The sequence below is a fragment of the Echinops telfairi genome, unplaced genomic scaffold, assembly GCF_000313985.2.
Source record: "Echinops telfairi isolate 266 unplaced genomic scaffold, ASM31398v2 ScPeMD7_443;HRSCAF=831, whole genome shotgun sequence".
In the NCBI taxonomy this organism is placed as follows: domain Eukaryota; kingdom Metazoa; phylum Chordata; class Mammalia; order Afrosoricida; family Tenrecidae; genus Echinops; species Echinops telfairi.
Genome location: NW_022104341.1, coordinates 7,745,658 through 7,760,885, shown reverse-complemented (window position 1 = coordinate 7,760,885; position 15,228 = coordinate 7,745,658). Strand labels below are relative to the sequence as shown.

The 15,228-nt window shown below is 46.7% G+C and overlaps 1 protein-coding gene across 3 annotated transcripts in view; it reads right to left on the bottom strand.

Annotated features, from left to right (window-relative positions):
* Window positions 1-14,706, bottom strand: part of HENMT1 (HEN methyltransferase 1) — a 26,497-nt gene extending 11,791 nt beyond the window's left edge. For 2 of the 3 annotated variants that reach the window (XM_004699549.2, XM_045292053.1), the window contains exons 1-5: window positions 14,620-14,706; window positions 13,678-13,748; window positions 12,284-12,409; window positions 1,393-1,505; window positions 301-435 (exon numbers count right to left, since the gene is read on the bottom strand). In XM_004699549.2, the coding sequence (XP_004699606.1) occupies window positions 301-435; window positions 1,393-1,505; window positions 12,284-12,409; window positions 13,678-13,698 (395 nt within the window). In that variant the 5' untranslated portion in view covers window positions 13,699-13,748; window positions 14,620-14,706. Of the gene's footprint in view, window positions 1-300; window positions 436-1,392; window positions 1,506-12,283; window positions 12,410-13,677; window positions 13,749-14,560; window positions 14,582-14,619 lie in introns of those variants that run through there. The other variant, XM_045292052.1, reaches the window with a different exon arrangement.
* Between the last annotated feature and the right edge of the window lie 522 nt (window positions 14,707-15,228).

Here is a 15,228-nt window from a genome sequence, read left to right as displayed (position 1 = left end):
GTGTGAGAGAGAAAATGAGCAAATATGCATACTCCTACAAATGGCTTTTTAAAATGGGGAAAATGTTGACAGTAAGTGAATCCTTATTGGATGTTATTGTCCTTGACACTATTTACTGCTGCAACGCTCCAAGTTTGAAATGATCCCCAACAAAACCTTGGAGTACGCTAGTACAGAGAATGCATTCCCAAGAGGAAACGAGAATGAAGATCAACACCTGCGCTCGTAGGACACCAAGTTCACCGACACGCATTCCGGTTTCATGCACAGTGACACGCACTGTGTCCCCCGAGTACTTACAATTCAACACATGCTATCAAGTCAAATGCGAGCAAACGAGCATCTCTCTCCACAGCAGAACCATGATACAAGGTGACCGTCAACGTCTTCTCCCTGGGCTTCAGGTAGTCTCCGATCAGGGGAGACAACTTATACCTGCAAAAGCAGAGTTGCAAAAATCAGACTTTGGGATACAATAGCCCTCTGAAAAACAGCTCACAGGTGCCAGCACTCTGAACCTGCTCATCGCCTCCAACCTACACGACAGAACTCTGACAGGGCTTATTTCCCACGTCTGCCCCCCACTGGGGAGTTCCCAGCCAACAAGATTCTAAAGTGCTATGGCTATAAATAACTGACATTGCTCTCAGTTTTCACACTTTCATTAGTCACTGATTTTCAACTTCTTTAGAAGAAAAGCCATGCTTGAAACAATAGGTAGCCATTTAACACAGAGAGGAGTCTTGCCGGGTGCAGCAAATGATGAGTGTGCTTGACTGTTAATTGAACGGCTAAAGGTTCGAGTCCACCCGCTGGGCACCTCAGCAGAAGGGCCTAGCAGTCTGCTGCTAAAAACTGGCCTTTGAATACCTACGGCTCCCAGTTCTGACGCACATGGGGTCACCAGGAGTTGTGATCAACCTGGCTTCAAAAAGTTCAAGGGGAAAAAAGTAACAGTTGTTTTGTAACTCTACTGTTCCCCGACGTTGTTGAAATCCCTGTGTATGTAGAGAAGAGATAGGTGCGCTGCTCTGGTTCAAAGCGGAGCGGGGGATTTAGAGACTTTGCGACCCAGCGCTTAGCTAAGCAGTTCAAAAGCCTCTGCAGTAAAGCCTCCAGGTGTCTGGCATTCAAGGAATATGGCTTTGCCACTAAGCGAGTTTGAAATTGGATTTGCAATCCTGGATTACAGCACAACTTCATTTATTAGCTGGTAGAGAAAGTAAAAACGAACCAAGCCAACAATCCGTCAGCTTCATTATGTAGTGGACCCATGGCTCTTCCCCAGCCCCCACTCTTTGCCTGCATAAAATACCACTTTCTCTGAGTAGAATTAACAGCGCCACTGGCTTTTGGTTCACATATAGGCCCCTCGGGAAACTAGATTATTACTTTTTCCGCTGCAACTTCTCCTCATTGATATCTACTCCGACAAGCAGTTCGATGCACTTGTGGAATTTCAGCATCCATAGAAGCGAAGTGTCGCCACAACCCAAGTCGGCAACCTGCAGGAGAGAGAGTGCGATTTCAAGGGCAGAGCCAGAGAAGTGTAAGAACATCTTTATTTTTTACAGTAGAGGTGGGAAGTGGATAAAAGTAGAAAAACAGAACAGAGCTCTGTTCTGGAAATGCATTTTTGGGGAAGGAAAAAAGCACCCCAAAAGGAAATTAATCTAACGAGATATGATAAGCCTGGTGAAAATATGCCATGTCCTGAAGACTCACTCCACGGAAAGGTGTTGACTTTAACAAGACGTGCCTCTTAGCCAGCAACGTGTGGCCTTGGGGTCACACAGAGACCCACTCACGGCTGCCAATGCCAAAGGGTGCCCACCACACATGTTGTGAGGCCAACAGCCTGTCCTTGCCCAGTGCTTCAAGATGCATGCGTATGCACACACTTACTGATCTTTTCTTCATATGCAGCCTTGCAGATCTTTATTAGATCTCATTTTTAAATCATACAATAAGGCCTTTGCTCTCTCTCACAACCCCACTTCAGAAGCAAATGGCGAGTGACAGAAAAACTCAAGGATGACCAACACTGTCAATGCCTTCCTCCTCCCCCCACCACCCCGTCCACCAAAAAAAACCAAAACACCTCCAACCAACTTCTGACCCATACTTAAATAGATGTTTGATAATAGGAACAATTTCAGGATCTTGCTTCCTGAGAGAATCCATGTACTGTTTTAATGCAATATATATTTAAGAGTGGTTTTCAAAGGCTAAAGCCAAAAACCTTATGGCTGGTCAGATCAAAAATTCCTGCTTCAGTCTATCTAGATAGACGGGATAGACGGGATAAACAATCTGGAGGAGAAAACAACAGGCCTGACAGTTCAGGGGGTACATGGAAAAAGGGGAGGTGGGAGAAAGTGGGTGTTAACAAACCTAGGGATAAGGGAACAAGTGATCCAAGATCGATGGCGAGGAGGGTATAGGAGGCCTAATAGGGCTTGATCAAGGGCAATGTAACCGAGAGGAATTACTAAAACCCAAATGAAGGCCGAACATAATAGTGGGACAAGAGGAAAGTCAAAGGAAATAGAGGATAGAACTAGGAGGCAAAGGGCATGTATAGAGGTCTAAATACTGGCATGTACATATGTAAATATATTTCTATATGATAGGGAAATAGATCTATGTGCATATATTTATAGGTTTAGTATTAGGGTAGCAGATGATATTGGGCCTCCACTCAAGTACTCCCTCAATGCAAGAACACTTTGTTCTATTAAACTGGCATTCCATGATGCTCGCCTTCCCAACACAATCACTGAAGACAAAGCAGGTAAATAAGCAAAAATGGGGTGAAGAAAGCTGATGGTGCCCGGCTATCAAAAGATAGCTGGGGTCTTAAAGTCTTGAAGATAAACAAGTGGCTATCTATCTGAGAAGCAACAAAGCCCACATGGAAGCACACACCTGTGTGATCACTAGGTTGTTGTCGACAGGATCAGGTATCAGGCATCAGGCATCAAAGAACAAAAAATTTTAACATTGTGAATGAGGGGGAGTGTGGAGTGGAGACCCAAAACCTATCTGCAGGCAATTGGACATCCCCTTACAAAGGCTATTAGGGAGAAGAGCCAGTCAGCATGCGATGTAGCAACGATGAAACATACAACTTTCCTCTAGTTCTGAAATGCTTCCTCCGAGTACCCCACCCCCGCCCAATATCATGACCCCAATTCTACCTTATAAATCCAGCTAAACCAGAGGATGTACAGATAAGAGCTGGAAACACAGGGAATCCAGGACAGATAAACCCTTCAGGACCAATAATGAGAGTATCGATACTAGAAGGTTAAGGGGAGGGTGGGTTGGAAAGGGGGAACTGATTACAGGGATCTACATATAACCCCCTCCCTGGGGGATGGACAACAGAAAAGTGGGTGAAAGGAGACATCAGTCAGTGTAAGACATGAAAAAATAATTTATAAATTAGCAAGGGTTCGTGAGGGAGGGAGGCGAAAAGAATGAGGAGCTGATACCAAGGGCTCAAGTAGAAAGAAAATGATTTGAGAATGATGGCAACAAATGTACAAATGTGCTTGACACAATGGATGGATGGATGGATTGTGATGAGAGTTGTACAAGCCCCCAATAAAATGATTTTTTTTAATTCCTGCTTCAGCATGTCCCAAATTGCTTCCCACAGAAACCTGCTAAGACACCCCCTCCTTAAAAATCGAGACTTAGCAATAAAAAGTTAAATCTTACTACATATTGTGTCCCTAAAACACGATGCTGCTGTAAATCCCAACCTTTACGCGTGTGGCGGTTACCCCATTTGGAGTTAAGGAGCCAGGATTAGTGTAGGTGTATCTTCAGACATCATCGATTAAACATGCAAGAGGAGATGGGGGAAAGGAGACACTAAGTCACATGAAAAGAAGGACTTTCCTCTTGAGCCAACAGAGCCTTCCCTCAGAGGCAGCCCTCTGCTGCAAGAGAATAAATGTCTGTGAAAGCCATCCACTCGTGGTTTCTGCTGCAGAGCAAAAAATAACGAAGGTAGAATGCAGTCACAAGAACGGGGTGCAGCTCTCACCGAGGCCAAAATGTGGAAGAAGGTTTAGAGTTGCATAACGAGTAAAGGCCACGGGATTTTAAAGGTGGCCAGTAAAACCGTAGTAGTGTCCTGTCACGGTGGGTTGCATGTTGTTGCTTGAAGCTATGCAACCGATATTTTAAACACCAGCAGGGGCATCCATGGTGGACAGGTTTCCAGGGGGCTTTGGGAGGAAGACTAGGAAAAGGAACAGGTGGTCCATTTCTGAGATGTGTGTCGCTGAACACCTTCATGAACAGCAGCTGAGCCCTGTCTGATTGCAGGCTGTGCTCACTCACTGCCCGGAGGTGATTCCAGCTCAGAGACCCTGCGGGGCAAGGGAGCTCTGCCTGTGGGTTCCCGACCTTCCTCGTCCGCCACCCCCTTTCTTACAGTTCCTCATGTTGGGGTGACCCCCAACCATCACGTCATTTTGGTTGCTACTTCATCACTGTCATTTTGCTAGTTATGCGTCGTCATGTAAATATCTGATATGCAGGATGTATTTTCATTGTTACAAATTGAACATAATTAAAGCCTAGTGATTAATCAAAACAATATGTAATCTGTTACATAATAAATTCTATTATATAATATGTAAATATTTCTAATTACAAATAGATGAAATTTTAACTTGAAGCATGGTGTAGCATGGCTAACAGTCTTCACGCTGGGTACTTGTATGTGGGTGGACCTACATGTGAGTGGACCCACCTGGAGACGGATACAGAAGCGGTGTCTTGGTTCCTAAGACCATCAGAAATGTGTGTTTTCCGATGGTCTTAGGTGACCCCTGTGAAGGGGTTATTTGACAACCCCAAAGGGGTCACGACCCACAGGTTGAGAACTACTGCTATAGGGCAAGGGAGAACTGCCTCTGTGGGTTTCTGAGACGGCAACGCTGTCTGGGAGGTGAAGGCCTCGCCTTTCTCCTGCGAAGCTTCTGATTGGAAGGTGCTCAAAATACAACTGAAGAGCTGCCTCCTCAAATCAGCACCGACCTTGATGGTGATGGGGCAGACCTGCTGAGACCTTCCTCTGCTGCTAAGACAACTCCAAATGAGAAGAAGCAACGGCAAACATCTACTAATAATCAGAACGTGGAGTCTAGGCAGTATGAATCTAGGAAAAGAGGAAGGTGTACAAAGTAAATGGAAGGCATAAAGATGATCTTCTAGGCATTAGTGAGCTGATGTGGACTGGCATTTGGCCACTTTGAATGTGATAATTATGTGGCTTACAATCCCAAGCATTAAAAATTCAAGAGAAATGTCAAAAATAACATTCCAAGATCTTGAAGTTCACTGCTGTTTATGATGGGATAATACTTATAGGCCTATAAGGAAGAGCACTTAACACAACTATTAAAATTTATGCAACAAGCACTGAAGCTAGTAATGGAGAAATTTGAAGTCTACCAACTTTATTCTGAAGTTGATCAAACATGCAATCAACTGATAATTACTGGTGATTAGACTGTCAAAGTCAGAAACAAAGGATCGGTAGTTGGAGAACATGGCCTTGTGGACAGAAACGAAGCTGGAGGTCACATGACAGAACTCCGCAAGATCGGTGACTCCAACACAGCCCGTCTTCTCGACAGTGGCAATGGTGACTGCATATGCTCACGGACCTTGCCAGGGGAAACGCCTGGGAACCAAGCTGACTCCGTCTGCGGGAAGAGACTCCTGAGACGCTCAAGGTGAAACTCCAAACAGAGCCCGGGACTGACTATCGAGCAGACCATCAATTTCTCATATCCAAGTCTGAGTTGGAGCTAAAGAAAAGTGAAACGAGCCTTGACAGCAAACGCCACCTTCCATCTCAAAATCAGATTCGACACACAGAACGCTGATGTCCAATAGCCAGACAGGCTGTGGGATGACATCGAGAAAGAAAAGACCCAAGTGGCTGTCGGATGAGACTCCGAGACACACTCTTCAACACAGAATAGCAGAAGCACATGGACCGAGTTGAGAGACGGACAAAAAGCTCCACAAAGCACCTCAGGGGAATAAGGCTTTATAATGAAAGACGCAGACCTGGCGCTACCAAACCAAATCTCCAACTGCGGAACTAAAGAAAAAATGCAAGCTTGCAGTTTCTATATGAATGGATTCTGTGAACAAAATGTAGGATTCAGGAAGCGTCAAAAAGGGGCGGGGGGCGGGGTAGACAGTCACTGTACCATTAAGAACTGGTCAACGTTCAACCGTTTCAAGAGGTAACATCGGATCAATTACTAAAGGAAGAATTCGAAGCTGGGCTGAAGGCATTATCGACAAACAGGACTCCAAGAATTAATGAAGTAGCATTAGTTTCACCAAACCGATGCAGGGCTATAAGTACTCTCTCGTCAATATGCCAGAAAATGTGGAAGACAGCTCCCTGGCCAGCCAATTGGAAGAAATTCTTATCTGTGCCATTCCAAAGAAAGGAATGGGAAAATTATCTAACAGCATTATTAAGATCACATCCAAGGAAAATTTTGAAGATATTTTTAAATGACTGCAGCAGTGCATTGCCAGGGCGCTGACAAAAATTCAAGGCAGATTCAGAAGAGCAAAGATGATGGAACTTTGTCCGCATTGTCAGGAGAAACCAGTCCCTGGAAAAAGGACACTGCAATTGGGAAAGGGTCAGTACTGAAGTACCGAGGAGCAAGATGGCTTTGGTATTTGCAATGGCCTCACATGCACGTGAAAGCTGGACACTGGATCAAGAAGACCAAAGAACTGCTGCATTTGGATTGTGGTGCTGGTGAACACTGACGTTACTGTGGACTGACAACAGAACATACAAGCCTGCTTTGGAAGAAGCATGACCTGGGTGCTCCTGGAAACAAGGGCAGTGAGACTGTCTCACCGACCTTGGACTTTTATCAGGACAGACCGGATGTTACAAAGGGACAGCATAGTTGGTAAAGGGTCAGTGTTGAAATACTGAAGTACACATGACTGAAGCCATGCTAAGTTCAAGTGCCTCAGATGCGTATGAAAGTTGGGCAATGAATGAAGACCAAAGAAGAACTGATGCATCTGTATTAGGGGGTTCAGGTGAAGAACGCTGGATCACCAGGGACTGCCGGATTCCAACTCAGTCGCCCCATAGTAAACCTGTCCCCTTGGCTTTCCCAGACTTTGCATCTTAACCGGAGTACAGCCTCCCTTCTCCCACGGAGCGCCTGTCAGCAGCTCAGTGCACAGCCCCCCTGCCACCGGGGTGTTCCCGAAGAGCAAACAACTGTCTTGGAAGGAGGACCACCAGAATGTCCCTGAGAAGCTAGGCTGGTGAGACTAAAATAGAGGGTCATATATTTTGGACATGCTGCCAGGAGAGACCAGTCCGTAGAAATGGACATAGTGTTGGTGCAGTGTGTTTTTCAACATGGCTCTTCGAGCCACAGCCTCAAAGTCCCAACAAATGACCTTTCCTGAATGGGTCTGGGGTAAGAGAAGGTAGAAGAAATTACTGATAGGATTCAGTTTTGAGTGCTTGTTAAGGCGATTCATTGTTGGCTGCCATCCTGCAAGGTATAAAATGAGCCATCAATCATTTATCATTGTGAATGAGGGGGAGTGCGGAGTGCAGACCCAAAGCCCATCTGTAGGCAATTGGACATCCCCTAATTAAGGAAGGGTCGCAGGGAGGAGATGAGCCAGTCAGGGTGCAGTGTAGCAATGATGAAACATACTTTCCTCTAGTTCCTTAATGCATCCTCTTACCCCCCACCCCCCACTATCATGATCCCAATTCCACCTTACAAATCTGGCTAGACCAAAGGATGTACACTGGTACGATAGTAACTCGAAGCACAGGGAATCCAGGGCGGATGACCCCTTCAGGACCAGTGGTGAGAGTGGCGATACCTGGAGGGTGGAGGCAAAGTGGGTTGGAAAGGGGGAACCAATTACAAGGATCAACGTATAACCTCCTCCCTGGGGGACAGACAACAGAAAAGTGGGTGAAGGGAGACGTCGGACAGTGTAAAATATGACAAAATAATGATTTATAAATTATCAAGGCTTCATGAGGGAGGGGGTGTGGGGGAGGGGGGGGGAAAATGAGGAGCTGATGCCAGGGGCTTAAGTGGAGAGCAAATGTTTTGAGAATGATGAGGGCAATGAATGTACAAATGTGCTTTATACAAATGATGTATGTATGGATCGTGCTAAGAGTTGTATGAGCCCCTGATAAATCTTTTTTAATGAGTCCTCTAAGCAGCAGGAATGGGGATATCACTACCAGCAAAGACAATGGCAGAGAAGCAGCAACAGCACAGCCAGAGCAGGCGATACAGCAATGGACTATATAGCCCGCAGAGCAAGTACAGCCGAGTGCTCTGGGGCACCAGGCTGGCCTCTGGGGACTTAACTGGGGGAGCTGAATGCCTTTGTGCTGTCTTATAGCAGAGTGGTATATATCCTTTGGACGGTCACTAGCAGCCTTAACGGAGCTTAGTAGCATTGCCTGAGCAGGGTATAAGTCAGGCCAAAAGTCTGAGAGCAAGAGGAGCGTGGCCTGCCTGTGGGAAAGCCAGAGAAGAAAACTCCTGACTGAACAATGGTATTCTGAGTATTTCGCACCCGCATTGTAACCTTGCCTAATAAACTCACAAGCATGAGCACCATTTGTGGGTTCTGTGGTCACTGCAATGAGTCATCAAACCCAGCAGACAAGTAGAGCACCATGGGAGGAAGAGCTGGAGTCAGGACACGGTGAGGAAGCAGAGCATGGTGGGTAGAAGCATGTCTGAACTTGGCCTTGGGAGCTGGAGGAGGGTCAGAATTGCCCCCATGCCATTTTCACAGGTTTTAACAATGGGTTCAAACATGGTAATTTTGAGCATAGTGATTGACCGGGTGGCAGGGCGTCCAATTCAGTTGTCTGTGGTGTTCTTATGAGTCAGATGACTCGACAGCACCAATTCTAAACTAATATTAGACACACATACATTTTCTACTCAGGAAAATACTCTCAGCATGCTTCGGCAAACTTTCCAAAACTTTAAACCTATTGCACACCCATGCGCATCTGCACGCCACTTGTCCATACTGGACATTTCAGGTGAAGGCAATTTAAGATGCTTTAACCAAATACACCTAGGCAAAACTGAACAAAACACTAAGGTGGCAGTTACAAGGGATGGCACACAAAAGAATCTTGAAGGTCAAGCAAGAAAATTTATTTAACCAGAAATTCACTGCAGTTGCCAGCATCTACTCTCCATCAAAGTACTCGCATGTAGTAAACTGTCAGACATCAGACTCGATACCTATGCTGTGAATTAAATGTAACATATACCAATTTAACTTGTATGAATCATGACTTTACTCCAAAATTAGCCTTCATTATACCCGACTGTAAAAGAAACCACAACCCCTGTGACCAAAATTCCTAGTTGCTCCCAAAAGATCTAAAAATACAAAACCTCAGGAGAGGGGCATTTGGGGAAAGACACCCCCCCAACCCCCACCCCCCTCTGGTCTCCTTCCCTGTGCATATGAAAATGAAATTTAGAATCTTTCAAATCCACCTGGTTTCTGTAATCTGGCAACAGTGACAGTACAGTATGGGCACGGGCCCTATTTGCACCCAACCTGCAATATCAGTTAATATGCAGTCACGATGGCGTGGGATCTAATCTGAGTGATGACAGTAAAAAAAAATTTTAAAGGCCTAGAGATACCAGATATAAAGGGGCTTCAAAGAGCTTCTGAGAAAGTGGAATTCGGAGTCAGCGGATTTTTCCCAAGAGCTTTATGCATCCCTCTTACAGGCAGGACAGCCATGTAAAACAGCCTTTGAAGGCCAGAGAAAGCCCACGGCTACTAGACGCTGGAAGACACAAGAAAGGACTCTCGTCAAAAGCCTTCGGAGAGACCTGGCGAGTGGTTGCCATGTGGCTCTGGAGTGAGGTCCCCAAAGAGGGAGGCAGCCCTGCCAGAGAATAAAGGCTTAAAGGGGAAAAGAAATGGTCACATTTGGGGGAGCACAGGTGGATGTCTGATGGCAGGAGGGAACGGAGAGGGATGACCTCCAGCTGGGGGGAGACGTGAATGAGGATGCTTTGGGGGACCCTAGGTGGGGCGTGTCTTTGGTGGTGTTCAGCAGGTGGGCAACATTGCACTCCGGCATCTGGGGGTATATCCCAGGATCCCAGGCCAAGCTCATGCAACACTGGACACAGTCCTGGATCTTCGGAGCACACAGCCTGCCCCAGAGGCTGTATCGGTGAGACCCCATGTGGAAATTCCACGGAAGGAACTGGGCTGTACTTCACACACACTTGTAACTGGAGGACTTCAGTCGGAAAACACCTGGGGTCTGAGAAGCCAGCCGCACCAAAGCGGTGTAGTATTGTTGCTTGGCAGACACACAGGCCTTGCTATGTCAGTGCCCTATATGCTGAATTAAGATATGATTGCTGGCAACCCTATGATGGACACTTTTATTTTGCTTATTGTTCATATTAGGGTGTATCTCAGAGATGCTATGCCATTGCGGGTCTCCCCTTGAAATCACGTTTTTTGTTTTTCTGGTTTTGGTAAATGAAACCCAGGACTGATGAGCCTATAGGGGTAGCAAATAGAACAAGGGTTTGGGGAGGTGGGGGAGGGTTCGGAGGGGGATATAAAAGGAATACAACATCAAAGGAAGGAAAAGTGTGTTTGAAGACCGATTATGGAAGCAATCATACAATTCTGTTTGACATAATTGAACTATGGAAAGATAGGATGTATGTATTAACTCCCAATAAGAAAAAAAAAAAGCATATATACAGGAATGGGTTTTGGGCTCTGACTAATTCCTAGCACCAACTTAACAATTAGTTCTTACATCATAGCCCTACTTGATACTCGCCAGTCAGGAAGGGAACACAGAAGATAAGGGTGCTTTAGCAAAATGTGAAGAATTTAGATGGTGCCCAGCTACTGAATAAACTAGCATTTAGGGTCTTAAAGGCTCGTCTCCAAACAAGCAGCCATCTAAGTGAGAGGTCAATAGAAGAACACCATCATCAGTCACCAGATGATTATCCAATCATATAACCCAAATTCAAGGGAAGGATCGGTACCAGAGCCGGAACTGTGAGCCTCGGGTGTGCAGAAGGCGATGGAGGACAGCAGGAGCCCAAGAGTCATCAGTGGAACTACATAGGAAACAAGCCTCTGGAGAACTCCCCCATCTAAAATGGAGGCATGGGAGGAACGTGGTCACGGAACAGAGTGCTTGGGAGAGAGGAGTAGGGAGGTCAGAGGCATAATCTGACTTGACAGTCAAAACGGTCAGTAGAGACCAGGTCCACACCACCCCGTGAGGCAGGCTGGACCGGATCGCCTGCCCTCAAACCTCCCTTTTTGATTTGTATTGCTTTGTTTGGTGATTATTTGTTCACAGTCGGGTGTATCTCAGAGGTGCTCTATGTCATTGGAGGTCACCCTCCTAAAGCTGTGTGGTATGCTTTTCTGGTTTTCGGTATAGGAAACCCAGGATTGATGAACCTACAGCAGCAGCCAAGTAGAACATGGGGAGGGGGTGGGGTACAGTGGTGCTGGTGGGATAAAAGATGATGTCATTGAGTCCGTGTAGGAAAAGAATGTCTGGAAACAGATTGTGGTAGCAATTGTACAATTCTACTTGAAGTGACTGAACTATGAGCTGACCTATGCATTAAACCCCCATTAATAAATTATTTTTAAAACAAGGGCATGGTCTGGACCCCTGGTTATTTGACCTTCTAGCCACCAGAACAACGACCCGATAGATCTGTTCTTATAAGCCACTTGCTCCACGGCACAGACGCACCTCAGATAGCGAGGTTTCCATTCCTAACGGCTGCAATAGAGCGGGTATTACAATCAAGCGAGTCCCAGGGACTTTTGGTCTCCTGGTTCATACAAAAATTGCATTTATATGCTACTGTTGTCTATTAAGCGTGTAAGAGCATTAATAAATGTTTGCAATATTGTGAGAATTACCAGGTGGCACAGAGACACAAAGTGAGCACATGCTGTTGGAACAATGGTGCTAGGAGGCTTACCACAAACTTCCCATTTGTAAGAGAAAAGAAACACAATTAGGTGAAGAGCAATAAAGCCAGGTGCTGGTATGTTACAGCTGTTCCAGGCTATGAACCCAACACCCAAGGCCATGGTGTCAACATTTGCTCCACACGAGACACATCCAGTCCATTACGTAAAGTCTGCAAAGCACCATACCCACCTTCTTGGGTTCATATCGAGTCACCAAGTCTTTGACGAACTGGTAACGCTGTCTGTATAACGGAGGCTTAAACTTAATTACTGTGTTGGCCACTTCTTCCAAATTCTTATCTGCCACATTTTCACACTGAAAGTTTACCAAAAAATAATGAGGGGGTGGGAAGAATTCTAAACCTGGCAAATTTTCAGGAATTAAAGAAATACAATCCCGCTACCACCACCCCCACGTTGAAGACCACACAGATCCTCCATCACCTCCCTGTCCTAAAAACCAAGTTATCATGAGGTAATGTCCAAGTTCCTCCACAAGTCACCTGGTCACTAACTACCTAAGCCTGCTAGGCCTTTTAATACGTGACATCTGGCTGCATGCTAATTGCCTGGTTCCAGCTGAAGGGAAATTACCAACGTATGCATCCAATGAAACCAATTAGAAGCCTCCTAGCCAGATGCAACCTTTTGTGGGATAAATTTCCAAAGCCTGTGTTCAAGAAAGCAGGAGGCTGGAAAATGTGTATTAAGTGCCATTAGAAGAACGCACAGGTTACAAGATGAATTTTTAACAGCTGTTATTGTTGCTTCTAAATACCACCACCTTATTCGAGAAGTGGTCAAAAGGCACTTGCTAACTTGAGCAACACTGTAAATGCAAGCCACACGGTGATTTTAAAAGTTCAGTACCTCAACTGTACTAGTGCTCTGTGAGAGAAAGATGGGGCCATCCGTCCCCATAAAGATTTACAGTCTGGGAAACCCTAGGAAGCAGTTCCACTCTGTCCTGTGGTGTGCCCGTGAGTCAGCGTCAACTCAACAGCAGTGGACACCTTATATCTACAGCAGCCGGTCTCAACCTGGGGGTGGAATGACTCTTTCACAGGGGCCACCCGATTCATAACAGTAGCAAAATTACAGTTATAAAGTAGTAACAAAAGTAATTTTATGGTGGGGGAGGGGGTCACCACAACACGAGGAACTGTATTAAAGGGTCGCAGCATTAGGAAGGTTGAGAACCCCTGCTCTACAGCCTAGCGACTCTCAATGTGTTCCCCAAACCAGCCACATCTTCACTTTGAAACATCTTAGAAAGGAGTCTTGGCCTCACCCCAGACCTCTCAATCAGAATCTGCAGATTAGAAGATGCTCAGCTCACCCATCTGCCCACTAAGGTTAGAAAAGTGGACTGTTTTCACAAGGTAGATTTTTTTTTTTTTGCTACCTAAACCAACAGTTGACAAAAAGAAAAACACTTGTAATTCTTGATACACAACAAATGTGGATATTTCACCTCCATATATCCTTGGTTAGCTCAAACACCAGGAGGTGCTGGTATTTTGCTTGTTAATTACCACAAGATAATGCTACAAGAATAACTCTTGAGGGTAAGAATGGTATTACCTGTACGTTGTTTTCGTCCATTAGGAACTAAATCCTCCGGAAACAATGAGTACAAGTGTATCCTTCAAGCTCTATTTGTAGAATAAAAAAGAGGAAACCAATGGCATCATTGCGAATAGAAAATGTGTTTGTTTTTCTGAAGCAGGAAGAAAGAACCCGGAGGGAAATAGATGCCTAAAAAGGGAAGAAACCCATTCTCTCCCTGTCCATGTTTAATCAACGGACAACTTACCCCGGTTTTTTGTCTCGCTTCAGAGGTGTGCAGACAGGCTGAGAAAGAGGAGGTTACCTACCTTCAGGGCCACCAGGTCTGATTTCATAGGGGGTTCCTTTCTCTTGCTCTAAATCAAAACGCTGTAACATTCATTCTTTCCTTCTTTGTGAGTTTGACACGGTATTGACCATTGTATCACTGTTACAACCCTAACCCCCTTTCAAATGGTTTGCAGTAACTCGTTCACACTTAGTCAAAATGAAATTTCGAAGAAAAAATAAAGAGGAGTTTTTAGCACTTGTTAAAGGTGCCCTGGTGGCGTAGTGGTTCCGCACTGGGCTGCTAATCGCTAGGTCAGCAGTTCGAAACCCCCAGGAGCTCTGCTTGCCACACCGGTATGAAGAGTTACTGTCTTGGCAACTCACAACAGCCGTTCCACCCGGCCCTTTAGGGTTAGGAGTCGGCCTGGACTGGATGGCAACGAGTGTGGCGTTTCTTAACAGTTGTTCAGAGAAAGGTGAGCCTTCAGGATACATCTAGCCACCCAACTGATTCCTGGATTTGAATTGAAATGTTGCTTCTCTATTGCACACTCTCTTCACCCCATCAACTCAAACTAGAACTTAAGTCTGAAAGTCGGGCACCAAGTCCTTTCAGAGGCTCCCTTACCTCGGAGGCTCTTCCTGCGAGCCTGCTTAATGTCTTTCTACAGTCGTGTCCCTTCTTACCTTTGGGCAAAAAGCACGTGTAAAAGCAAAGCACAGGTCAGCAAAGACGCCACTCGCAGGAGCCCGCAGACCGTGCATTTAACTCGGAGCCCGCACCTGCCGCCTGCGCACGCGCAGCCTCGCTACGTGGCGTTACCCGCCCACAGCAGCACCTGCGGCGGCGCCCCCCGCCCCCACTCCCGGCCACCCACGCACCTGCGCCGCCCCCGCGCTGCGTGCGCGCCCCCGCCGCCCGCCCGGTGGGCTGATTGCTGCTTGGAGCTCCTTCCCGCCCGGCCGCCGGCTCGGGTGCGTCGGTTTTGCTTCCCCTAACGGCCGCTGCGGCGCACGCACCGAAGGCCTTTGCCGGGTCTCCATCCGAACCTTGGCGGGGATTCCAGCCCGCACGCGGCCCTGACCCGCCGGCCGCAGCCGCGACTGTTGGGCGGGCTCCGCTCTGTGGGCTCCCGATTCTTCCCGTGCGCGGCCATCCTGGAAGCGGTTCCCGCCGAGGGGAGCCCGCCCGCGCGGCCGGGTCCAAGGCGAAGTGCCCGGGTGCGTCCCCAGGGCGCCCACGAGCCCTGAAAGCCCCGTCAACCCACGGCCCTGGAGGCGATTCCGACTTGTAGC